The sequence below is a fragment of the Amphiprion ocellaris genome, chromosome 5 (assembly GCF_022539595.1).
Source record: "Amphiprion ocellaris isolate individual 3 ecotype Okinawa chromosome 5, ASM2253959v1, whole genome shotgun sequence".
Classification (NCBI taxonomy): Eukaryota; Metazoa; Chordata; class Actinopteri; family Pomacentridae; genus Amphiprion; species Amphiprion ocellaris.
The window spans coordinates 24,832,277-24,860,046 of NC_072770.1; the positions used below are offsets into that span (position 1 = coordinate 24,832,277).

Genomic DNA, 27,770 nt, shown 5'->3' on the forward strand with positions numbered 1-27,770 from the left:
TATATTCGCCTCCATCCTCCTAGAAAGAAAGCCGATGACACCAGCTGCTTTGGAGGCAGCACACGTCTATTGACAACCTCCTGTTTTATCTAAGTTGTATTTCTTTCATAGCAATCATTGTTGCATCTGTCCACAGCAGTTAACTGGCAAAATGCATATATAGTCCACTGTGGTAACTTATTTGCTAAAGCTTGTTTAATCTGTAACTTTTATTTCCTATAATTGCTTGTTGTTATCACAGAGTTAAGGTACGTCATCGGTGCATAAGGCTGATAGCATGCATCGGTTCCCTGTCAAAGCCACGGACGCCACTAAACGGTAAAAGCGACATACCATCAGATTTCAGAGGATGACATTTTTCTGCTAAAATTTTGTGTCCCATTTCAAGGATCAGCTCCTCCAGAGTCCTCATTTCAAGATTATTTGCATCATAATGGGTTTACAAGGCCATATGAGGCTTCTCCAAATGTCATTAAAATGCAACCTTCCCAGTGCTGTGAAGGCCACAGAAGGAGATTGGCTCAGAGGCCAAATGAATCCACGTTGCTGCTCCTCATAGCGTCCCATCGAGAACTCATAAATCATTCAAGTTCATCTCATCCACCTACAATATTACTGTGGAAAATGAAACTGCAAATAGGGATTCAGGTGGTTAAACAAAATGCATACTGAATAAAGTGGGCACTTTTAACTTTTCATTTTTAAAGTGATGTTAAATTACTTTTGAATCCTGGAAATCATTTCCCCATTTTCAAATGGATTTTGTGACTTTCTGCCCTGGGAGCAATTAAATCTTAAGTTATCCTGATTTATAGATGTAGATTTAACTGTATTAATTAATGTCCATTTAGTGTTTCCTTCTGAGGTATATTCCTACTTGAACAGTCAGTCTTTATCATTTGATGGAGTGATTTTTTCATTTGGTAAGTGATTGATTTATACTTCTTTTCTGCTATCTAATTAAAAACTGATTGCAGCTGCTGAGTCGCTTAATGACCATTTGCAAAACTTTGGAGGAACTTTATGCAAAATTTTAGAAAAGATCCAACAGTGGTTAAGTATAAATTTGGGGGTTTCCACGACATATAAATGTTTTATGATATGTGATTTTTCAAATTCTGTGAATAAAATCAAGGTGTTTCTACAAAAAAAAAAATTAAGAACAGAATCATAAAGTTGCAAAGTACTAGGAAGCACTGAAAACAACAAATAGGGAGCATTTTGAAAAGATCTAAAAGTCAGATACACTAATTAACTGGGACAAAAACTCTCCAAAACAAGAGATTCAGTCATATCAACTCATCTTTTGTAGTTTACTAAATGTAAACAAATAATTTTTAATATGTTTTGCTAATTTTACCTAAAATGTCTATTTTTAAAGATACTTAAAAACATCATGAGCTCTTATGACTGGAGCCATTTTTACTTGATGAAATGATGAGCTGAATGAATGAACTGCTAAGAGTTCACACAAGTTTTCAAGAGACAAAACCAGCCTGTAAACAAACCTGCTTTCACATATTGTTTAAAATTACAACTCCCCAGGGAATCTTGGAAAATTGCTGCATGTCTTTGTTAAATTATGTTATCATTATTTGTTGTGTTTTTTCTTTTTCTGATAATTCACTTTAAAAAAAAAACTCACCAAGACAGAAGGTAAGTATTGAAATTAGCCTCTACACTTGTGGATGTTTAGGAAACACTTTATTATTAAATTAGAGTCTTTAAAAAAACAAATAGGCAACCATTTTCTACACTGTGAAAGTGTATGTAAGCTATAGTTTAAGCAAAGTACTGTTAAAAATGAATCTCATATTTTTCTGCTTTGGTGATGGCGGTTGACTTTTGGGGATCTATCAGCTTAAAGTTGCATTTTGCCCTATTAAACTGATATTCTAGCTCTACATAAAAATAAGGTTTACAATTCCTCTAGCATTATGCATCTGACTAATTATGTTTTATTCATTTTTTTCTGGATTCTAGATTAAAGAAAAGAGTGGTGTATCTAATGACAAAAGCCATGTTTTACATTTTGACTTTGGACAAAGAAAACAAAAAAGTTGAAAAAAGTGGAAATTTCAAGTTGACTTTCATCCAGATTAAGCTGCTGTAAAGCTCACATGAGGGGAATCAAATTAATTAGGCCCAGCTAACTTAAATTAGTGGCTTTAATTTTACTTTTTAAACTCATATTGGATAAACCTAGGTCAAATGCGAGTTACCAAGTGAAGTAACTATTTAAGCTGGTACAACAACTGTCTTTTTTCAGTTGAATTAAGTTGATTCAACTAGTCACATGTGAGTAGCTGTGTGAACTTAATATTTTAAGTTTATTTACCTAGTTTTCTGAAGTTCAGTAAATTTATCTTAAACTAATTCAAGTTTGTGTCACCAACTGAAGCAATTAAATTAAAGTTGGACCACAGGTTTTCTTTTTTTTTTCACTTGAATTAATTAAAATCAACTAGTCACATGGGAGTAGTTGGCTGAACTTTATAATATAAGTTTACTTAACTAGTTTTCTCAAGTTTAGTGAATTTAACTCAGATAGTTTACGCTTCCACGGCTCATAAGATGATCTTGAATCAAGTAATCAACAGACGTGCAGTTAACTCACATTTTTCGGGAAGCAGAGGAACTTGTATGTCTACTTTAAAATGATTTACAGCGTAGGACTGAGTCAGACACCAGAGCAGTGCAGGTCTGTAGCATGGCAGTGGTGTGGTGGAGGTGGATGGGGGTTGTGGGTGCTGTAGAGGGGGAGGGCCCACCTCCAAACAGCTCCAAACAGCTCCCAGCAGCTCCAGCACTGATGTTGCGACGTCACTCAGCCGCTGACTGACTGGGCTCCAGGATTCAGGCTTCAATCTGCGGCCAGCAGCAGCAGCAGCAGCAGAGGCGGCGGGGAGGAGAGCAACATTTCATCCGCTTCTTCATTTCCCCCTGTGGCTTCTTCACCGGGCCAGGGAGAACAAAAGACGGACAACTGCATGATTACAGGCGCCAGCTTCTCCTTCATCTCGACTACCAGCCGGGCTAGCTTGATGCTCACTCCAGCCTGCTAGCCTTTGTGGCAGGGCTGTCCATGCATCTGAGGACCCCCTAAGCAAACCCCGGGCTGGGAGAAGCCTCGGCTTTCTCTCTCTCTCTCTTTTTCTTTTCTTTTTTTTTCTTGCGTTGACAGTCTGCAAAAAATACTCTACGAGTGGGCAGCAGCTTCATTGCGCACCCAAGAAAGCGGATTTCCAGCGAGGAGAGCATCACCGCCCGGTTACACGTCGTCGCTTATCTGCAGCCTCCTGCTTTGACAGGGACCAAGAAGCGATTGATGACTAATATTCTTTCAAGATAGGCTACAATGTTGCGCATCACGGCCAACATGTTGGCAGCAGGATTGCTTTTCTTGGGATTCTTGCACAGTTTGGAAGTAATCGCTCCAGCTAGGGCTATTGATGGTAAGTAGAAGCTTTTAATTTAAGGATAACCAGCATGAATTTACACAGAAACTACAGCCTATAGGAGTGTGCATGCTGACAATGACATGATTTCTGTTATGTTTGGGGTGTTCGTGCAACCAGAGTAGCCTCACTGTTTCCTAGCTGGAGGAATGACTGCGAGATTGAGTGAAGCAGCAACGTGGAGGGGATGAAACCGAGGCGAGACAATTAAAGCGGTCTTTTGTTCCCGTCTGCCAGTGTAACGTGAATATTGCAATGTCACAGCAATGATCGCTCATTTCTGTCTGCCCTTATCTGGATATAGGCTGCTCTCATGCATTCACACTGACATTCAGTGATGAAACTCTAGCGCAGGCCTCCAATACCTGCTTGAACCACATGTTTACAGGTCTATCAGAAAGCCAAGCAGCAGCGTTGGTGTTGATTGCTTCACTGACACAGGGCTTATGTTGAGCTGTAATGTATCTAATATGCTTCAGTCAGTTCAACAGCTTTTCACTGCGATGTGATGACAGCAGCAGAGCAATCTCTCAGTCAAACAACACTGCAACACTTTTATTACCCTGTTGGGCAATCGAAGTGTGCCTGTGGTTTTTATCTCTTGTTTAAATCGCTTCCTGCGGCTGACTGACTATTATTTAGCAATAGATAAATCCATGTTTACCTCATGGCATCATCACAGTTAGTTTCCTGCTCATCTGTACGCCCAGATTTTGCTGCCATCAACAGGCATCAGTGAGGTTTAGTCGGGTTTATCGTCTGGGTTTGTACCAGCTACGACCCCTGAATGCCAATAGTCATATTGTGATCTGCAGGCAGATAGTGTGCAGTTCCAAACAGCTCCCCCTACGACCTTTTGAACACACACCTTCACAAAGTGGAACAACTTCTGGAAACTATTAAGCCTCACAGTCCCGCTCGCTTGTTCCTGTTTTTTGGGAGGGTAAGAAAAGGAAAAGGGTGTTATCAAAGACAAGTCAGAGCAGACAGATTGATGGAAAAATGTGACTGTACTTTTGCAAGAATATGTTTAGACTGCTGCCGCAGGAGCACTAGTTGCTGTGAAGCAAATCTGGGTTCTAAATTTGACTTTTCATTCAATTCAGTGGGATTTTAACAGCATGACTGATTTAAACCACATGCTACATTTTGTGAGATTCATCATCAAGTCATAAACGCTTCCCTGTGCCTTTGAAGTTGCCTCATTTCGCTTGGCAATCCGGCGCTGTGAGGTTCTTAGGGAGCAAAATCCACATAAATTACCACCTTGAAGATCCACTTGGATAGCCTGTAATCACCTGCAGTCTCTCCCTCCTCATTGGTCTACAGCAACAGCTGAGTAATCCTGCCTTTAAACAAACAGCTTCTGCCTCAATGCGCAGTTATTGTTTTAGTGAAATCTTCCTCCCTCTGAGTCGTATTGACATGATTTGATGCGTCAGCTTTGTGCAGTAAAACAGAGGAGATCGCCAAACCTGAGCCTTGCTTGACAACCCACTGGGATGCAGAGGCTGCTGCGCTTGGCAGCGTCTTGAGGAAATATACTGTTGACATGGCTTATATGTATGAATCACAAAACTAAATGTGAGATTTATCAAATAGCCTTTAATTGCAGCACACACATTTTGAAGATTTTGAAGCTTTTTGGTCACTAAATGAACATTTTCGTAAAAAAACAATAAAGAAATCATCAATTATTAATCATTCACTTTATTTTTAGGGCCCTCTGAGCCACATATGCTACAAGTAATTTTTTTTTCTCAGAATTGTCTTAAACATCTTTTTTCCATTTTTGAGTCCATTCTCTCGTTGTCTCAGTGCTGTAGCCAGTGTAAAGTCCCCGGGGTACCAGCAAACCCCAAGTTTAATTGGGTCTAAACTGCCCTTTGTTTCCAAGAAGAGACCTCTATGAACAGTCTCAACTTGTTCAGAACTCTCTGCTAATTGGGGGCCCAGGCAGAAAAAACAAGCCCTAATGAAAGAATTCACATTGTTTCACTGTAAAATACTAATATGATTTCAAAAAGAGATCAGTGGCCCCTCACAAATGGACAGTGTTGTCTTTGTGAGGCTTTCAGGGGGAAATACTTCACGTAGAAAATAAAAATGCAGACGCGTGTTTGAGATTATGTTGGTCATTTCAACTTGAATCATTCTTTTTTTTGCAGACTTCCTCCCTCAAATATTAAATGTCATCATTTAAAATAGCACAGGATCCTTCCTTCTTAATTAACTCAGCATGCAGTGATTCTGCTTCTGCTGTTTTGTCCCCTGTGGATGTGGGTAACATTTGGTGGAGGCCTCAGCATTTGGCTGCTAGCGGGGTGGTACTGCCACTACAATAACATCCACAGGGCCAAAAGGTTACCACTTCACTGTTTACTGATGACTGAGAGCAATGTGGAATACAGAGTGCATTTGTTAGGTTGTTGTTGAATTTTAAAATGCAGCAGTTAATGAAAATAACAGATGAAGAGTATATTTAAATGTGCCTTAAAATGTAGTTGAGATTAGTTTGTGGTGCTTAAATACGTTACATGACAAAGTAAACCAGCCACGACTGCATAACTGAGCGGCTTATCCTAAAGAAAAACAACTCAGACGTTAAGTAAAACTCACATCATTACTGTGGTTGAACGGTGATTATAAAATTCTATACTGCTGTAGGGATAGATTCTCAAATGGCACAAGCCTTAAGATTAGATAATATAATTCACATCTACTTCTCACATAATGCAAAATCAGTGTCCTTGATTTGTAATGGTCACACACAGTAAGATCTCTGGCAACATGCATAACACTGGAAACAGCTCGCCTTATTTCTTTATTTTTTATGTCATGAGAAAGAAAACGCTGTATTATGGGCCTTAAAGGAACAGTATGTCATTTTGGACGCCATTTTAATTCCACTTTTTTGTATTGTTATGTTTAATGTGTCAGCTTATTTTAGCATAAAAACTAGACAAAACTACTCTGAAGGTGTTGAAATTTGCAAACCAGCACCTCTAAGAAGAGAACCCATGAAGTCACTGCTCCTGGCTAAGGAATAGTCAGTACATAGCCTCCAGGAACACAGTAAAGTTAAGTTTTTACACTTTGGTTTTGGTGTGGAAAATCTAATATTTAGAAGAGTGTATTTTGCAAAATGTTGGATGATTATTTTAAAAAAACAAAACCAGTAAGAAGCTTCATCTAATGTATTCATCTAATATTGAAAATTAAAAATGTTTATACAACAGAGACTTTTTTCGCGATTGCGTGATGCTCTTGAAGCCATTTAAAAGTTATCTAGCCACAGTGTTCTTGGTACGTGTTGGCAAACTTGTCAGAACAGCTCAGTGACCCACTTCAGACTCGTGACCCACCGACTGAGATACACTATCAAGATGGAGCTATTTAAGGTTTGAAGATGGTGCACAACTTTGGGAGGCCCTCTGAAAGAATATGAGCACAAATTTGCTTGCGGGACGACATAAACACAAACCTCTGTATGTTCACAATGTATTAGCCAGAAGCATTTACGCTACTGCTTTTAATATGTGAAGGTAAAGACAGAAAAACTCACTAATGAATACAGGCTCAGCTGTCTTTGCCAGAAGTCTTTGATTTGTAGTGCAGACCAAATGTGTTGGCTGGAAACTGTCAGGTTCACTAGTTATTTACTCTGTTGGACAAAATTCTTCTTGCATGGTAACCAAAAGTTTAATATTATTCATTAAATATTATGGAATTGTGTTAGATGTAGAAAGGGTCGATTTTTTTTTTTTTTTTTTTTTTTTTAAACATTGTGGAGATCAAAAAGGAGTCATTTGAAAAAAGTTGTATTAAAACTTTCTAATGAGAGTCGGAATGGGAAAGAAAAGAGCAGACAATTAAGCAAAAGAGCAGGATTTTGGGGCAGAAATGATGACTTCTCTACAGTTTGCCTAATGTAGTGTACAGGACTAAATGTAAATGGCCTGCATTTATATAGTGCTTATACCGTAGCGGCGCTCAAGGCACTTTGGTGTTTCTCATCTACACACACACACACACACACACACACACACACACACACACACACACACACACACACACACACACACAGTCACACTCCAGTGACGGTGCAGCTGCCACGCAAGATGCTCGTCTGGAATCGGGAGCAACGTCAGGTACAGCATTTTGCCCAAGGATGCTTTGGCATATGGACAGGAGAGGACGGAGATGGAACCACCAGCCGTGCAGTTAGTGGACAACCGGTTCCACCACTCGAGCCACAGTCACCCCAGTGTCAGATGGAAAATTAGCTGCAGTGTTTGCTTCTTCCCACCTGCAAACATTTATAATTGGGTTTGATGATGCACATGGTGAAGCCAGGGATTGAATGCTAATGGCGTTTTTCTTTTTTCAAAATATGCATACACATATGCATTTATTTGGCGTTGTGTTTCACTGTCTTTTTTTTTTTTTTTTTTTGCAGCTCTGTTTTGCTGTTCACCAACTCCTGAGGGAAATATCTAGATTGTCTAACTTTGTTTATCTGTAGTTTGGTGCTGGGCAGGTAGCAGACAGCAGGTATTTAGATTTAGATAACAACGTGCTAAAGGCAATACGAGTGAACTAAATCAGGCTAAAATACCAAAACTGTGAGCCGAAATACAATCATTCTAATTGGTTCATCACAAACAATGTGGTCTGTTGTTAAAATGAAGGTATTCACAACAGCTTCAAATCTGAATTCTAACACACTGAGGAGGCTTGTGTTGCCCAGTACATTAAAGTCTACAGTAGTTCTCAGGCAGCAGCCAGTGTTGTCTGTGTGGGAGTGATCGATGTAAGAGATCAAACTGTCTTGGTAATTCAGCAGATAAAAGTTCTACATTTGTTAGTGATCGTGCAAGATAGAAAGTTGTCTTAAACTTTCACATGAAAACTGGAAACTTCATGATGCAAGACACCAAACTCTCATTCAGCTCATTTTTTCTTTCTTTTTTTAAACCATTCAGAATGATTCCAATTCTCATGATCAAGTGCTGGCACCACTGCCAGTTTAGAGGAATATGCAATGTTGTTTTTATTGTATTTTATTTTATGTATTTAACTGTAGACTTGCATTGTCCATTTTATACTTAAAGTAACCCTAAAGTGATAGAAGTCCATGTTCAGGCTTTCCTGCTGACCTAGACAGTGTCAGGGTCGTGTCGGATGACTCGAGTTGACCCTTTCACACCAACAACAAACATGGATTTAACTCCCTTTTCAGTGTCAGTCTGAAAGGATCGCTTGCATTTATGACTCATGGATCAAGTTGTTACCCTGATTTATCAGTTTACAGGTTGTTTTGAAGGTTACATAATAAACGATAGAGGCCATACCGTATATTGTTTCTGCGATATAAAATTAATTTCCATGAATATATTGACTTTGTGAATGCACTAGATAAATTCTGTTATTTGTTCCTTGCAAACATTGTTGAGTGTCAGTTCCAGGTACAGGAAAAACTGTCTTTTTTTTTTTTTTTTTTTTAAAGTTTCTGGTCCTCTTTAGCTAAAATATAATCTTAGACCACAAACACAGTCTTTCACTTCCATTAAAACCTCTGCTAGAGGATTTTTTTTTTCACTGACGTGCATTTTTTCCCCAAGGACAAATGTGTGACAGACTCACACCTATTGTGAATTTGTTCTCTGAACTACACAAACGAATCTCATTCTTCTGCACAGTGCTTCCTGATAAAGTGCATTATGCATCTGGGCTTTCAGTTGGACATCTACAATAGGAGTCCTCACAGCTCCATCCTGGTGAACTTTTCCCGACTCCTCATTCATTCAAACAATACATGTGCCCACGTGCTCAGTCACCATCAGCACCAAGGTCACTATTCATGCAACTGTGATTTAGATTTATTTCCAAACTTCTAATCCTAAACACAAAGTACCCAACCTTCACCTCAACATAAGCCTAATTGTAACACTAATCCCTAAAGCAGGCGTTGGCCCTTCACTCTGTAGCAGAAATCTCCTCACATGACCTTTAGTGGACGCACAGTTGTTGTTTCTGCCTTCAGCCTGAGCAAACACGCAGTGCAGATCCGAGATGTTTATGGATAAATACTTGACGACCATTTTAAGGACATAGAATACATCAGTATGTGAATATAATTCAGATTATTGTACACAATTTCCAGGCAGTTGAGCTTCACATTTGGTGTTGAAGATTTGCCACACTCAAATGTCTGTGTGTAGGCACAGTGCAGTCTCTGATTATGTGCATTGTGGGCTTCTTGGAGGAGAATGGGAGGCTGTTTGCTCCACTATTATTAGCCAACACACACCGAATGAAATATGTTTCGTAAATGCACCTGAGCAACTTCCTGTATTTCTATGAAGCATTTTTTGAGGAATTTGTGAATTTACTGGGATGACTATGTCGATCACAGACATTTCTTAATATATGGCTTTATACTGTACAGTTGTACCCCAAAATGGGAGTTATGTTCCTAGTTTCAAGGTGAAGGTGAGAACTTTTTGAAGAACCCCTGTTTATCAATCTTTTCATCTAAATCTTGTCAAGAACTATTTCCAGAAATGTCTTAATATTACTTCATAGAAAGTGATCTGGATTATGATGCAGACTTTTTTGAAACAGTAGCAAACTTTAAAGCACTACAAGCAATCTCAGTTATCAAGGTTTGCTCGTTATTGTCAAATGACTTGTTCAAGGTTTCATCACTACAAAATCATGGCAAGGACCCATTCTTACAAAAGATATAGTTGTCATTAGGTGCCAAGGTTGTGGATAGCAGATATGAAAGAACTTTCTAGAGAATCTAGTCTTGTTACATGGAGCTCATGCGTCACACTGAGATTTGAAATTTGTACTGGTCTTATGAAAAGGCACTAAAGAATTTCTCATAATCTTCTTTAATATGTTTCCCTCGGCAGCATACTAAGTAGGCTTAATTGTCAATTTTTCTCCCTCCGCTGCTGCATACAACATGCGTTTAGTGGTGGTACAGTAAAGGGATTTGTCCAAAATGACTAAGTTGACAATGGCAGCTCACACCTTGTGGTTTTTCTACATCGTCCCCACGCTGCTGCTGAATTCGGTTTAATCCTTATGTGGAAGTGAAGGAGGTCGAGGCCCCCTCCCCCTGAGCCCAAACACCGAGTCCAGTACAAATAGCAGTCATGGTTGATTACCACTCTGGAGTTGAGATGTGGTGAAATCTCAGCCAGACATACAAATAGCTCTTAATTAAGTTCACATTTGATTACTTTGCTTCACTAATAGGTTCTGCCTCACAATGCTACTAAAGCTTGTTTAAATTGACTGAGTTTTTTTTTCTGAGATCTGACCTGTGAAAACCAAACATTCGCAAGCAGGACTGTGTTGTCTTGCATGACGAATCCCCATTTTACTTGGCAGCTATCGTCAGTGCATAGGCACATTCCTGGTGTTAATTCTCCTCAGTCATAACTGCATGCATAATGTATGCTTGCATAGACTTACAAATAAAACAATCATAGAAACACACAAAAAAACATTCAGAAGAATCCTCAAACTTTAACTTGTGTTAGTATTCATCAGAAATACTAATATAATATAGGAGCTTTCAACCCATGAACATTCTTTGTGCTCTATTTTTGGGAGTAATCTATATTTAATTACAGTCCGAGGTTGTGTTCTCTTCTGTAACTAGTTGGTCACCGCTGACTAGACTCTCACAGCTCTTCCAAACCCTGCCAGAAAGTTTTATTTAAGAGGCACAGCTGGAGCCTCTCTCTTTCTCTCTGTTTTGTAACATGACAAATTGGAAAACTTTTTTCCCTCCCTCTTGCTTCGTCTCACTCTCTTCCATTCCAAAATCCTGAAGCGTTCATGCCTCGGCTGTGGAGGTGGATGAAGAGGTGGCAGGCTGCAGCCAAACATGGCCAATACACTCTTTCCTCATTTTCGGTGTTTAGCAGAGCCCCCTCAGGTCATCCCAGAGGTCAACAAAATAAACCCCCATCTTTCTCTCTTTCTTCTCCACCTCAGCTTAACTTCTATGATTTCCATTTTGGTCCTTGTGGCTGTTTAATGTCTCATTACTGGCCCGAATTGGTATTGTGTCATCTAAATTCTAAAAGAAAATTCTATCATTGCAATGTCTGTAGAGGTCCAGGAGTTTTGAGAAAATATTAAAAAGCGCAGTTATCACTTGACATTTTCTGAGAAATGTGTTGCGTTGTCTGAATTGTTTATCATCAGTCCCCTGCAGCATTTCTGGTGTTTTGTTCTGTTGCGTTCTGTTAAGATATTTAGCTGTGAGTCAGTGTTAAACTATCTATGTTTTGCAGTTTCACAGTCTGTGGCTCTTTGTAAAGATAAAGTGCAAGTCAAGTTTTTGCCACTTGGGCGTCAACGTTGAGATTGATGACATACAATTCAGCCTGTTTATCTTGCCCCTATACAAACCTCCCCTGTTAAATATTTGAAACCATAATGAAGCTTTATCAGGTCTACAAGCCAAATGTATCTGGGAGAGCAGCCCCATCTTCTCCCTTGAGAAACTGTTTTATTTGTGCCAGTACACACTATCTTCAGTAGACTAAACCACGTATTTTTTCCCATTAGACATTTCAACACTCCCAGTAAGTGTTTTAAATAACTACACTATGCAGTTACTTCAGCCAACACACCCACCTGGTGCTTCTCTGCTGCCTGCCAGCTCTATTATACTCAGTCGTTTTGGATGAATCAGTACCAGTAACGAAGCCTCTGCAGCAAGGAAGGATCACCTCCTCCGATCAGAGCAGCTGCAGCCTGAGGAAGTTTGGTTTGTTTGCATGTAGTAAAGGAAAGCAGCTGCTGCCATGTAAACGCACTAACTTCATGCCAGTGCAAATGGTTATGTTGTGTTTGTCCTGTGACATTTGCAAGGTATGTGCGTGACTGACACAAGTTCACCAAAGTCAGGGGAAAAACCCAACTGTGTTACTTCACAGAGCCAGGTAGATTCCCAGGTTATGAGATAAGATTTGCAACAGATAGCTTTCAAATAATCATATGTAGTGAGTCTGTGGAGATTCTCACTCATCCAGCTCAGGGTGCCTCAGTAGAAGGTATATGGACTTCCCTTTTTGGTTGTTGAGGATGTTTCACTTTTCAACCAAGAGGCTTCCCTTGAACTTAGAGTGGTCAGATTTTTTTTCATGAGCTGAAAAAAGTCAGGTGGAACATTGAGCCTCACAGCTAGATGGTCCCTGGTTCGCTAACCCCAACCCTTTCTGTGTGGAGTTGGATGTTCTCCCTGGGCATGCGAAGGTTCTCACTGGGTGTTCTGACTTCCTCCCACAGCCCAAAGACATGCTGAGGTTAATTGGTGATTCTAATTGTCCAATTGTGCTTGGTTGTCTGTCTTTCTATGTGGCCCTGTGATGGACTGGTGACCTGTTCACATTGTACCTGCCTTCACCAAAGTCAGTTGGGAAAGGAAAGTATAGATAATGGATGGATGGATGAAAGAATTCCAGTCAATTAGTATGTAATCCCGGAGGAGTTTTTAACAAGGTTTTTTGCTGAACTAGTGTCATGGCTGTAGGCATGTGGGTGTTGGATAGTCAGTCACTTCACCACACTGGTGCAGACTGAAATATCTTGACTGGACTGACATGAAATTCGATGTTGTGGGTGTTTTTTTGACTTTTCCATTGGTGTCACCACCAGGATGATATTTGTTGCTTTGAGTGAACAAAGCACTGAAGAAGTTTCAGATCAGCAGCCCTGGAGCTGGTACAAGATGTACCGCTCATGGACACTTGAATCATGGCTGTCTGGGTGCAGAAAGGGCTCCTGCGTGATACCTTACTTTGAAAGTCCAAACTGCTCAAACTGCCCTTCAGCACCACTGTCAACAGTACTTTAGGCTTGCCTTCCCCTCAACCGCTGTTGAGTGGTGTGTGATGAGGCCGTAGTCTCAGTGTCTGCTGGAGCTTTGTAGTGCCCTGGTTGATCTCAGAGGGCAGGCCTCCAACTTATTTATAGCCCAGCTGTGGGTGTCGGAGGAAATGGTGCTGTGGCTGGGGGCGAGGCTTGTGTTTGCCTTAGGAGAGGACTCTTCCTCCCGACCAGACTGAGCTCATCTTGGAGGACTAGCAGACGGCGGCGGGGGCAGAGGGCAGTGGATTTTGTGATCCGGCCCCAAATGGCGAAGACCCAAAGCATTTTCACGCAGCCTCCACTTTGGTAAACACACAGGCAGCTCATTGATAGCATGTGTGACATTCCTCCATCCCATCTCAATGTCCCAGCCCAGCTCAGTCTGCTCTCAGATCTTCAGGCCGGTCCCCAGCTGTGAGAGCCCTGCCCCCTCCGAGCTGGAGTTCACTAGCCACTGCTGCCTTTGCTCTTTCTGCTGCAGTCTGTCTAAATTTGCTTATTTCCAGTGTCATACCCATCTGTTTACCTTCTTTCTCTGCTTTGCCAAGGATATATGTTACTGAAGATTCTCTTTAAACTTAGATATAATACATTATGACCTTGTGTCACCCTTTGATTACACTCATAACTAACATTAAAATGGCTGTACATCTGTCTCCAGAGATCCTGTTGTGTTTCCTCTCCAGATATGCAAATAAACCTGCATATTACTTCTGCAGTGTCTGCTCAACCAACCCAAAACAAAATCAGCATCCATCAGCATATCTTTAGAAGGAGACAGTTGGCAAGCAACTCTATATGTATTGATTTCTTACATTTTTTATTTCATATTTTCTTTTTTTCCTCATTCATCAGTTATAGTTCTTTGATCTGTGTTGACTGTAGATATGATTAACAAAGAAACTAAAAATATTCCTTTTTTTTTTTCATGGTCACCCACTTAGAATGATAAATGGCATGTGGGGAGAGAAAAAAGGCCACAAAGATTTTTCATTGCATATTTTTAGAAGTGCAGAATTGATTGATTGACCTGAGACTGACTTTAATGGCAGCTCTGAACATGGCCTTTGTCAGCACTCCCTTTACTTCCCTCTACCTATCCCCGCGTGGCTTCACCTCCAGCTAGCTAACCTCCTGACCTACTTCCCCAGCATCCCTGATATGTTTCTGTCAGCAGCAGCTTGTGGCTGAGTCTGAGGTGGGCGTGAACTCCTCCCCCAGCCCTTATTCGAAGCGGAGCAAGTCAGCATCTAAATACACGATAGGCAACGGGCAGACACAACTAGCTGCCTGCTACGACTGGTGTCGATAGCTCAAAACAAACAGACAAATAAACATGCTCGCACACACCAGAGAAGAGCGACGAGGAGCAAAGAGGAAACGCTTTAACACAAGCCCGGTTGCATTTCATGAATAATTCAACACCTTGTGACTTCTGAGAGAGAAAAAGATGCCCTTCTACACACACACACACACACACACACACACACACACACACACTACTGATCGCAGCAGTGTACAGAGGAGGATGAGAGGGGAGTGTGTTAATGTGCGCCGCAATATGTCAGGTTGAATTCATGGTATTTAGGTTGAGCCCCATTTCAAGATTCCTTTCACTGCTGGAGTTTGAGGCTAGCGTTATATGTAAATACAGTCATCCTGTTTATCCTGCTTCATCCCATCATCCACCCCTATTCTGTCACCAGCTTCCCCCTGAAGTTAAGCCACTGGTATCATTCCCATTTCCAGTCGTGGCCTTCTGCTCTGACCCCAAGTGAAAAATCCTCGTTTATACAATGGAGATGTTAACACTCATCTATAGGCAACACTTAAGACACGAAATAACACTAAATATGTATATCATTAGTTATTCTGGAGGGCTGAGGTGGGTGGACTGAATCACTGAGGCAAGGTTGTCAAAGATGTTGGAAGAATAACCTCAGACCACTTCTTATTCAACATAATGACTGTAATGACAGGAAGAAATGAGGAGGGAGTGTGTTCACGAAACCCTTTTTGCCTTACATGAGGCGCAGACAGAAACATGAGCTCAGATGATACAAAAACATCAATTCAGTCTCGGACCGGCGATGAATATCCACAACACTGAATTATCTATGACTAAATTCCAATTACATTCTAGGATTGCCTCTTCCTCTCTTCTAAATGTCAGCTGGTAAAATGTATTGTGAATTTTAATGAATAAACAAATTTGGAACAATAGTGTCCCACAAAAGCAGCACTTTACGATAAATTACTTCTTGTATTAAGCTATTAATACCACAGAACAGCCACTGTGTAACATACTTTTTGACCTCGTTAATAAAAATCTATAGTGTTGTGTCATTTTCTTTGTTGGTTACTGTGTAACTTTACAGTCCTGTTAATTAAAGCTATTTTTACTTGATGGCAGTTCTTCAATTGCTTGCCCAAGAGTTAATGTGCCTTTGAAATAATTAATGTTACACCGTAAGGTTTTAGTCACTACTTTAACACAAGTGCAGAGTATTAAAAAGAGACAATTTGGGATACTGTTAATATAATTACTGTATGTATTTTACAGTTACTAATGCCAGTGATGTTTTGTTACTTATGCAGTTTGTTACCGGCTTGAAATAGGATACTGGGTTAAAGTCAGTTTAGTCTCTGTCCGGGGATATGTTGGCTTAGCATTGAGGTGGAACTGCCAGCCAAAAGAGGAGATTACTATTAATTTCAGTTCAGTTCAGCTTTATTTACATAGTGCAAGTCTCATAGCATTTGACAAAGTAAGGTGAAGATCTTACAAATTTTAAACAGAGAAGCCCACAATCAAAAGACTCTTCTAACTTCTGCCTTCTGGTATCTCCAAATCTGTCATAGATTGCTGACTACCTGCAGTGAAATGGTGTGTACGCACCAACTGGGGTGTTTGAACCTTGTGAAGAGGCGTCTTATGAAATGTTGCTGTGTTTGGTCATCAGGGCTGTAGACTGTGGTAAATCCCACCTAACTGTAGGCTGCTGTGTGTTAAACCACAAGAAATCATCATTTTTGTATGAAGTTGGTTTTTTGAAAGCACTTATAAACTTGAGTTGAGTCCTGGAAAGATTATATATCGTTGTGATGAAATAATAAGCCAAACATTGTAATTCACATTAATTTAATTTGAGCAGATTGAAACTTTTAGGAGTTATTTATGCTTACTCATTTGTTCGTGTACACCATGTGGGCCGTGCATGCATGCTGCGGTTACATAAGCCCAGTCTAGTTATTTAATAGCCACACCTCGTATATGTAGTATGAGTATATGTATGTGTAAAGCAGTGTGACTCTTGCTAATGAAGCATGACAAAAAATAAACTTTTTTAAATTTAGTGACCATTTGTACAAGTAACATGTTTTTTTTCCACTATTAACTCAGAAAATTCAACATAGCTTCACAAGAGATCACAGCAAGCTAATCTGTCAGACATTTCAGAATGTTGCATGCAAAACAAGATGGAGAGCATGAAAATAAATGGCTCCTTAACACTGGGACCATTTAAATAGTGTTACATGTCAAAGTATCTAATAATTCTTGCTTTTCTTTACATTTCAGTGACATCTGAATACCTGCTGAATGAAACACGGTTACAAGGCTTAGGTTAGTGGTTACGTTTTCCAACTCAGCATGGGAATCTTGGGACCTGCTATCAATATGTTTTTCCTTTATTTTCCTTACATGTTTTTCAGGCTCAGTGCTTGTTTTAGCTTTACTGAAATTGTGATAGGCAGTCTTTCAGTTTTTTTGTCCTGACACCAGTGTTTAGTAAGGCAAGGTATCGCTCAGCAGTAAGTTGTTGCATCACGCTTGGCTCCAGAGCTTCCCCTGAATGCCCCCTGTGTGACTCGGCTTTGTTGGTTTTGCGTGTATATGTATGTGTTGGTGTGAGTTTGAATCTGCTTCTCCGTTTGGCTTTGGCTGGAATAGACTTTTTTTTTTTTAACTTGCTCTGGAAGGTTGGATCGAAAAGGAAATGGATGATAGGGGGCAATTCACTGAACAGTATGTTCTTTGATATCCTCCAGACGAGCTGCATCGCTGCCATTGGCCTGGAAACGCTGACCTGGATATTTAGGTGCAGCAAGATTATATGCAAAGCTTTTCCAGGCCCGCATGAGTGTGTGTGTTTTGTTTTTTGTGTGTGCATGTGTGTCCATTCTCTATCCACTCCATCAAAGTAGCAACTTTCCAGAACCTAATTAGGGCCAGTGAGGGCCACTATTGACTCTGAACACAACAGACACTGCTTGCTAATGAGACCTCAGCAATAAAGATCACTGACACAAAAGGAGCTGGTTTTTCTCAGAAATCTTTTCATTCTCACTTTGTTTTGCTTTGTCTCCTTTCAGCTCCGAGGAGCTGCAGCCCAAAGCAGTTTGTGTGTAAAGACGGGGTGACGTGCATCTCTAAGGGCTGGCGCTGCGATCGGGAGAAGGACTGCCCAGACGGCTCCGATGAAGAGCCCGACGTTTGTAAGTCCTGAGTTTAACCAATCAAGTATATTGTATCCAATAACGCTTGTTATGATCTCGCTGCATCTGACTTGCACAGCAGAATGAGCTATATCTGACAGATAGCCCTTTAGAGGCAGATAATTGGAGTCCTTTTACATCGATATGTGTGTGTCATAATTTAAAGCACCACCAGTCCAGTGAGTTTAAGAGGCTTCTTTTTCATAGCATATAGCAAATAATCCTAAAATGCCACTGTGCCTGCTTTAACTGATGTTTTTCTTCCTTGCAAGTCTGAATTCTGTGGAATAAAAGCTCTCTCTGTTTATTTCATTTGATATGAATATGAATGTGTGTTTGAAGCATGTTAAAAAAGAGCATTTTCATAAAATCATTATCAAATGCAGTGTCATGCAAAACCTTTGATTTTATTCATGACAAAAAATGCAAATTCATCCAAGCTTTATATAACACGTTAGGTCTTCTCTGTACAGAATATGCTCTTTGGGCAATGTGTGAATTCCTGTTTGCACGTAATCAACAGGTGCAATCTTCAAGTGTGAAATTGCTTAAGAAATTGTTCTGAAACCTGCAGTGATAGATTTTAAAATCCGTTTTTTTTTCTCGTATCAAGGCTATGCTAATACACTACTGCAGCGTTTGATGCCTTCAAACACATTTTTAAAAGCAGCTGTCGGCTAGCATGCTGAGATTGATGGACTGTTAGATTTATTTGGCTAACCACAGCCAGCCTGGAGGAAACAATGGGATGTTCTATCAGCAAGTGAGAGAGGTCATTCTGCCCTTAAACACTTCCGTCATGCCCAATTAGGAGATTTGCAAAATTTGTCTTTCCTGTGTAGATGTGATTTCCTGTTGCTTTCAGAACCACAGAGGATACAGTCATGACACAAAACCAAACAGAAAGTGCTAAAAAAAAAGACAACCGTCATTTCAAAGTCTTCATTAGAGTGGAGATGCTTTGAGGCCGAATCCCCTGGGGAGGGGATGAAAGCGGCAGTGTCTTTTTGGTCGGCCTCTGAGACGAAAACGCCTGTAGTTTTCTGAGAGGACAGAGGGCTGTGGGTGGGTGGGGGAACAGTTTGTGTGTGTGTGTTTTCGGAAGGGTTGAACTGGGAGAGGGGGCGACTGGGAAGCTCGGATACAGAGCCGGAGCTGCAGTCTAGACACATGAGACTGTATGAGAGTAAGTCTGGAAGTCATTAGAGACTCGCCCAGAGCGATGGAGAAACCTGCTGTTTTTCACAACCTGCCTCCCCCCTTTTCTCATCTCTGGGCCTGCCTCCTTCTGTGTCTCTTTCTGGGACAGAAAAGGCTCCATCCCCTGTCTCATGCTGCTCCCAAGCTCTCCAAAACCACAGTGTGTTCTGCAGAGACCTGACTTTCATAGTCCAAAGTGAGCCAGAGAGACAAAAGAATTGCCAATCCTTATCTTAGCTTTCTTCGAATTAAGGGGTTTCTGTTGAAGTTAAAATTGTTCAGACTGTTGCAGAGAGGTTGAAGTAAACAGTTTTGACCAGAATTTGACCAAGTACAGAAGGTTAAACAGGCTGTCAGAGGAATCGTGGTTTAGTTTTGTGCTTCATTAAAATGAAAAGAGAAGTCTTTTGATATTCTGCACTTCCCCTTCTCTCATCATATCTCACTAAAGCCAGCAAATGAATTGATGCAACTAGTAAATCCTGCTGTACCCGGCTATGGTTCATTCCTCTGAGGCACAAACAAACACATCATCAAGTCCCATTGTTGCACTAATTGTCATGTTTCTTCATTATAATCAACATCCCATGAATAGCTACCAAAGCTGCTATTGATTTAGTGTTTTAGGTGTTTTGGAGATTTAGCCGTTTTTTTCTCCTGTCATATTTTTACTCAGCGTTGTCATTTTTCATGGCAATATAAAGTCTTCCACAACCATGGATAGAAGTGAAAGAAACTCAGGAATGTTGTCTGTGCCATGTGACACATTTATAATGCCACAAATCATAGAAAATAAAAGTAGGAAAGATGGATTTTTTGATTAGTGATTTAAAATGGAACATTTTTCCAAGTGCCCACAGGTTTCTAGTACTGGAAAAAAATATGACACTGCATACCACAGATATTTTACTACTCAATTTTTTATTTGTTTCCATATTTGTCTCTTAGCTGCTCAGCAGTTCAGCTGAAAAACCCCCGAAAATTTGCCATGTGACTGCTGGTGACAACTGAGCCACCAATGGCTTCACAGTTGCATGAAGGACTGCAGAATTTTAGACTTAGTACAGAATCCTGTTTGTGCAAACAGTTTTGCTTTAGGCAAATTTTTAATTGGTATATGTAGAATGAAGTTATTTTTAGTAAATATAGCAATTTAAACTTTGATTTACTAATGGAACACCTGACTAGTTAGAACTGTTAGCTTTTTTTTTTTAACAAACGAAAAGATAACAGTCCTTAAAAACCAACTGGAGGGCGCCCGTATAGCTCAACGCGTTGAGCAGGTGACCCATGTACAGGGCTGGTCCCCGACGCAGCGGCCCGGGTTCGATTCCCGCTCGCGGCCCTTTCCTGCATGTCTTCCCCCGACTCTTCTCCCTGTGTCTCTCTCACTGTGCCTATCTAATAAAGCTGACAAAAAGGCAAAAAAAAAATAACTTTAAAAAAAAAAAAACAAAAAAAAAAAAAACAACTGGAGGCATTTGCGGTTTGGAGGGTTAAAGAAATTATTCAAAAATGTAAATATATAACTGTGACCTATTTTTAAAAAGGGAACAATAGCCTTGGGGCTGAGAGCTTCAGATAAGTTGTCATAAAATCATAAAGTTTTAGGAAATGTACTGAGGCATTTTATGGGATTTATGGATAACTTTATAATAAACCACCAGTCTTATTCTTCAGGTATGTTAAGACATTGTGGTAACAAATATTACTTTGCAATCACTATAACCATTTGCACAAATTGTCTGTCTTTCCTCATGTTTTTTTTTTTTTTGCTCTGTATTTTCAAGCTATCCAATTCAACAAACTGCCATTGGGAGGAAAGTTAGAACTGATGCTTTGCAGAACTTCTTTTGGGGGCTGACGTTGCAGCACTGAATAAATCAACCCACTTAAAAATGGTTTATTTGCATTTCTGCAGGTCAACACATCATAAACAGTCTAGAGGTTAAATGGAAGGCTCACAGCAGCCAACCAGAAATATCTGTTGTCCAAATCCACATTTCCCTGCTGAAGACGTGACAAGAATAAAATCTGAAACACCGTGTTGTCCTATTAAAAAAATGATCTAGACATATGTCCTCAACTGTAACATGTAGTTTTATTGTTGTGATAAAGGTGCTCTTTGTAAAGGTGCTTTTGCAGATGCTTCTGGTTGAAAGATGCATGAGGTGGTTTATTTATTCACTCATGTGGATGGAGCTTCACAGTGGCCTTTGTTGGGATGTTGGCTATTGCCAGTGAAGTCAGCCACTGTCCAGTGCAGCTGCTTTGCCCCGCTGTGTAACCCCCACAATGCTGTTCTTTGTACCCCGGGGTGCTGGGTCAGACTGGCATAGAGGGATACTGAAAGAGTAAAACAAAAACAAAATGCTCGTCTGGGCATATGACCTTTATATAGAACTTTGATCTGCATTTCTAATCAATGGACAATTGAAAACCACGTAATGAAGATAATTGTGAAGAGTATTTGTGTGGGATGTAGGCTCATGTCTCTGAAACACAGGAAGTGTGTTATGCTGAAATGATGTCCCCTCTCCTGACCCTGCTCTGTAATAAAGGCTGTTTTACTGACACTTCCCATCTAGGGTGCAATTAGCTTTTTAGGAGATGAAACACTTTTGTAACAGCAACGTTCAGAGTGGAAAACATCATCGTTAATGATGTAATGTGTGTCTCACTGACTTCCAACTGAAGAAATGAAAGACTGCATGGAAAATAAGTCAAATCTGGTGAGTTTTAGCCTTAATTTCTAAGAAGTCACATCCAAAGCAGTTATACTGTATTGCCCTACTTATGCACACTATAATGGGCTTTATTGTTTAGTGTAGGTATATATGATCAATGGTGTAATTTAGCAGAAAGTTGACCCTAAGCCAGTGGTTATTCTGTGATGATATAGAAGAGGATGTGATCTGTTTTGATCCCGCTACTGTCTCCTAAAAGAAAGCACCACCCAGCCCAGATTGCCATCAACATAAAAACCGTCGCTCAACATGAAAGAGTCTGTTGCAGCATCGTGTTCCGACTGGAACCTGCTGCAGGTGTGACTGAATGTAATTCACAGTGTTCCCTCCCTTCTCTGCTGTTTTCACACATTTTTCTGTTTCATTTAGACAATACGCAACAACATTCTGACTTCTAAGGAAGATAATGTGTCTGTAATTACACAGAAATACCACATACTTTGGGAGTATCTGGGAAAGAGAACAGGGAAATGACATGCAAATAGTCCCCGACTGAGATTTGATCTGAGCATATGTACTCACGTCGTATACATCCTATCTGCTCGGCCATCAGTTCACCCCAGTGAATGATTTTGCACTATGTTGCAAACCAAGTGTGATATTATCACCATGTGCTTGTACTTTTTGTTTTACAACTTGAATCTATTAGTAATACTAAAGCTGTCTTAGTGATGCCATGTAGATTAACTTTTATGTGATGTGCAAATTCATAAATTTGACCAGAACACTTTAATACATTCAAAAACCTCAAACCTATAAAAACTATACAAACATGACACTGATATCTCTTATAGCGCTGGCATGGCTAGTGTGTTAGCCAGCAGTTACATATTCAGCAGAGACCAACATTAGCACTGACTTGGAGCTCTGTTTCTCGCCAAGCAGCAAATATATCGCTAATACTCGCTCCCTTTTACAATTTGTGTTGATCTCCATCAACTCCTGAGGGAAATATCTGGCTCTTTGGCTGCTAAGTGTCTACTGTTGTGTTTTTTTCTCCTTGACGCTTAGAGTCCAGTTGATTTATCACAGGTTTTTCTTCAAAAACAGCTGCATTCTGTAATTGGAAGCACTTAGACTAAAATGAGATTGTTCAGTATCAAGCAGACTATAAAAACAAAAAAATGTGCCGAAAAATATTAAAGGACTTTATCAGGCTGAGGGGAAAGGCAGAGTCGGTAATAATTCTTTTCTTGTATTATTTTGTACATAGTTTAATTTAGGCGTGTGATTGATGTTTACAAGTGCACAAAACTTAATTTGGGAGATATATGTGTAATATTTTCCCACGTATTCAAAAATTGTCTTCATTCTACAAATCCAGCTAGACTGTAGAAAAAATAAAATAGTCATCTTTCAATATTTTCAGCAGTGCCACATTTATGTATCATAAAAGACAATCCCACAGTGAGTTATTACAGATGCAGCCTGTGCAGAAATAACATGTTGCATAGACATGATATGTAAAACAGCTACATAAAACTTATATTCAGTCACAGTAATGTGTAGAAAAAAGCGTAAAAGTAAATAGAGGAAAACCTAAATCAAATCATTATTTGGTGTGATCATCCTTTGCCTTAAAACTGTGCAACCAGTTACACTTGTACAAAGTTTTTGGCGTTAAAACTGTCTCGTTTTCTTTATGTAATTATAGAGTGACTCCATTAGTTTGAGATGAGGGCTCTGTGGGGACACACCACCTGCTGCAGGGCTCCTTGTTCTTCTAGTTGTTGTAGACGGTTCTTTATGACTGCTGTAATTTGGCCTCATTCTGTAGAATAAATGTGGGACCCATCAGATGCCTCCCTGATGAGAATCTGCCTGTATGTCTCAGCATTGTTGAAACCACTAATTCCAATTCAAATCCCCATTCACATAAATGCAGCCCAAACAGGAAAGAACCTCCACCATCTTTCACTGTTGTCTGTAGAGACTCATCCTTGTAGTGCTCCTCAGAGTTGTGACAAACAAACTGCCTTCTGTTGCAGATTTTAACTCACTGCCATTTTTCTGCACAGTGGTGCTCGTGTCTTTGTGCACAACGGAGTCGTGTGGCTTTGTTTCCACATCTTTGGAATGTATATTCTGTATATATGTGCTCTATTTAAGGGTGTGGTGAGCTGGACGGGATCCACCGACTACCAGTTGGACATTTTTAGATGAGGAGTTGAGGCCGGGGCAGTAGAGAGGGCAAAGCTGGCCCCTGAAGCAGGACAAGAGAGCCCCAGACTGTGTTCAGCCAAGAAAAGCGTGTCAGGGGTTTAAATTTTAAAAAGACCATTATGTAATCTCAGCAGGGCTCTCCACAGAAGGGGGCGGGCCAGGCCAGAGGCACCCTTAGGGGAAGGCTGAAACAAGCCAGGGACAAAAAAGAAAAAAAAAAAAAGATACAGTGGGGTTTTGATGCATGAGGAGAAAGGAGCACATGAATAATAATAATGTGATCAGTTGAGGGATTGTCTCGAAGACATAGACACGCAGATGCTGCACACCTGGCTCTGCCTCGTGGCTTCTCGCTGTTGCATTAAAGCACCTGTGTCTGATTAGTGGCAGTAATAAATGCCTGGATCCTGTATGCGAGAGTGCATTATTGAACACACAGCTTGTCTCCGTCAGCGGTTGTTGTCTCCTCTGGTTTCTTGGCTCTTACGATGACAATTACTCTCATCCTCCTCTCAGACCCCCCTGGGCATTTCCTTTCATTTGCATAGCTGTTTCTCTGCGCGGTAATTAGTAGTCTGTCCTTTGAATTCATTGTCTATTGCTCTACATAACAAATGAAAATGATTGTCTGGAGAGGTGCTTGGTTAATTTGTGATGATTAAAGTTATTCTGCTACTTTGTCTTTGTTAAATATTAGTTTGTGGGGCCTTTATTGATATGGACAGTGGAGAAAGAAAGGAGATGGAGGAGGTGAAAGTAAGGAAGTGACACGCAGCAATGCAGTGGCTGGGATTCGAGCTGGGGACTTGCTGCTCAGGGCATTAGGACTCATGGGGTATTTTGTCTGACCGCTTTGTGTTCTGGTTTAAGAAGTGCTTTAAATGCCTTTTAAATATGTAGTCATTCTTGGGTCAACAAGTCATTCTTGTGTCTTTTTCTCTGATCTTTAGAGGAAAAACTTGAACAGAACTTACAGTTTTGAGCTAGTTTAGAGTCCATTGTGAGGAAATAATAGTTCAATGAATGAGATTATAAATCTGTTCAATCTCAGATAGAGAGTCGCTCTGTAAGAACCTTACTCACTAAGCAATAGGTCTATTTTTCTTCTTTCAACTCTGTAAGCGAAAGAAGGAGGCAGTCAGAGAGTCTGTCTGAGGTGTGTTATTAAAACTTTTGTTCCCTCTACTTTTAAAGCTTAAGGAAGCAGGTGTGTGGGTTGCTGGCGAATGACATAACTTTGTGAAATTTCACCACTGATTTGCCTTTTGTGTGCAGTGGTTTACTTTTCCTCTTTCATAACCAGCTACAGTTCCGTCTGTTTATCAGGCGGCGTTGTACAGTATGAATCTTGCAATTTACTTTGCCGATAGAACTGTTTGCCTAGTGGTTGCTCTGCCCCGAGGAGCATCGGTGCTGGTGTGTTTGGAGAAGGCTCAGTTTGTTGTGCTTTCAAGAGCTAGATTTAGCCTTCCTGCTTTACTTGTCACCCTACCAGCCACCCCAGAAGCCCCCCAAGACGGAAAGAAAATGTGGTGTTGATATCTTTGAAGGAAAGGATTGAGCAAAAGAGCAAAGATCCAACCATCAAGTGCAGAGTGCAGAGAGGGTGCACAGTCTGGGGTTTAGAGCCCGAAACCATTGGAATAAATGACATTTATGCTGTATATTTGTGTGTTGTACAGAGAAGTGGTTGCTCGGACGAAGGAAATGCAGGTGAGTGAAAATAGTCCCATTGTAGTATTTGTGAGGCGCCCACAGGTGCCGTTCTGCTGGCAGGTTAATGTGTTGTTTTCACCTGCAGAGTGAAGTGTTTATAGGATAGCTGTCAGAAATAAACAGTGGTGAAGTGCAGCTGTTGTTCCCCCCTCAGCATTCTGCTGTTCGCTGATGCTGTGTCTGCTCTTTTGCTGCCCATGATGTTTCTGACAGGCCTGCGTTGAGGAGCGACTTCAAAATACAAACTCCCATGTTAACCCCCGTGTCCTCTTACAGTGTTGTTTTTGGTGCTGTGTCCTAGTTGTTTTGAGTTTTAGTTGCTTTGGCAGGGGGAGGTCAAGGGGTGCCTTGGGGCTGCTGGGTCAGGATTTGGGTGCTTCTTCCAAGAATGTGTCATGTGGGCCAAGAGCGTCGCAGAAAGGGCCAGTCGGTCTGTGAGGACACAAGTGGTCAGAAAAAATCTAGTGTTAGAATGTGTTTAGGAGGCAGTGCAACACAGTTTCGAATCTAAAATATTTATCTATATGTGACGGTTATTGTCTGTGAGCAGTAGCAGGATTAGCTGCACTTGTGTAATTCTTGCAAATGCAGTTTTTTTTCTTCTATAAATATTATATGTGGATACCCTGTATGTGGATATGTAGGTGTTTATCTACCATAGTTTCATCTACTGAATCTTATGCAGTATTTAAAATAAACCTGGGGAGACTCGTTGTTCTCCACAGTTGGCATCATTCTGGTTCCCATAAAGTCCCTTTTATGTTTTTGTGGTAACTCTAGCAGCATGTTGCTATTTATTTGTGTGTTTGTTGTTGGTTGAATAAGCTTTGTGTTGACTAGCATGTGGAGGGGAAAGCATGAACTAGTGAATGGAAAATCCCCACAGCCTAACAAGCTTTGGGCTCTGGGACAGCCTGATCCAGATCTTGACTCCTTCTCAGTCAGCTGAGCCTCTGCTCTACTACTGGAGAGGAAATGCACACGGAGAGACAGTTTCCAAGATGAATAACTCTGCAAAAATGTTGTTGTGAAAGAAAAAACACACGTTTGTGAGAGCTCCCAGTGAATGCAAAACTAAGAAGACTGTGTGTTGAAATATTAATCCTAAACCAGCAGGTAATTAGAAAATGCCAGCCCCCGTTTCATCACTTTGCCCCTGTGCCCCGTGGTTCTCACTGTTGCCCTTCACTCTCCTTCCATGTGGCAGTGCCACAGTTCTGATCAGGCTTCGCACGTGATGCTGCTTACAACACTGAGGCTCAGCCTGCTTTGTAGGGGGCCACAGCCGATTTGTGTGATCCAAACAATGGCCTTAGTTCTCTTGTCCCCCATCCCACCACCGCCACCCCCTCTGCCCTCACTCGCTTGGACTGGAAAAGTGCATGTGATCTGCCCCTGTGTGTGCAGCGGCTTAAAGACTCCATTCGTACAAGGTGTTTGAAATCCTGCGTGTAGCAATCTTGTTTTGATAGATGCTTAGAGAAGAAAGGCTTTGTTTGGCTCTAACTGTGACTCTGTCATGTGTAGAAAAGCACCCATCAGGTGTTAACACTGCTTCCTTATATAGAAATAAAGAAGGTGGGCCCCTTAAGCTCTTTATTTCAATGCAATTTTAGATTCAAAATAAGGTGGAAGTTTGTAGCTCCTCAGAAATAGTTTTTGAGTGTAACAGACTTATGGAAGAAGTGAAATCAAGCCTGGTATCCGCTGACGTCTCTGTGACGTCTGGAAGACAAAAAAGGAAGCCTTGGAACAACCTCTGGTTCTCCGTAGGAAAAGAATAGTCAAATCTTCAGCTCCAGTTCTCAACCACTGGCACTATCACAAGGACAGCTTGTATGAGTCAGTGATGGAGTAACCAAGATACATCATTTTCCTTGGGTACCATAATTAAGCTACAGAATAGCTGAAGCTGTACCAGTCAGCCTGTGGTGGATCCTTCAGCGAGGTTGTCAACGAGACCAGAGCAAATAGAAGCTTCTTAAACAAATAAAGGTTCGAGCCTGCTAACCTGGCTCGCTCACAGTGGAGGAATGTTCAACAAAAGACCTTGTTTAATTCAAATTAGCGATGCCTTTTCCACTGT

The 27,770-nt window shown here is 40.7% G+C and overlaps 1 protein-coding gene across 5 annotated transcripts in view; it reads left to right on the forward strand.

Annotated features, from left to right (window-relative positions):
* The first annotated feature begins 2,835 nt into the window (after positions 1-2,835).
* The window catches only part of LOC111587369 (low-density lipoprotein receptor-related protein 1-like), a 99,171-nt gene continuing 74,236 nt past the window's right edge, over positions 2,836-27,770 (forward strand). For 3 of the 5 annotated variants that reach the window (XM_055010879.1, XM_055010881.1, XM_055010882.1), the window contains exons 1-3: positions 2,837-3,455; positions 16,942-16,986; positions 17,736-17,858. In XM_055010879.1, coding sequence (XP_054866854.1) covers positions 3,359-3,455; positions 16,942-16,986; positions 17,736-17,858 — 265 coding nt within the window. In that variant the 5' untranslated portion in view covers positions 2,837-3,358. Of the gene's footprint in view, positions 3,456-16,941; positions 16,987-17,735; positions 17,859-27,770 lie in introns of all 5 variants that reach the window. The other 2 variants (XM_055010878.1, XM_055010880.1) reach the window with 2 other exon arrangements.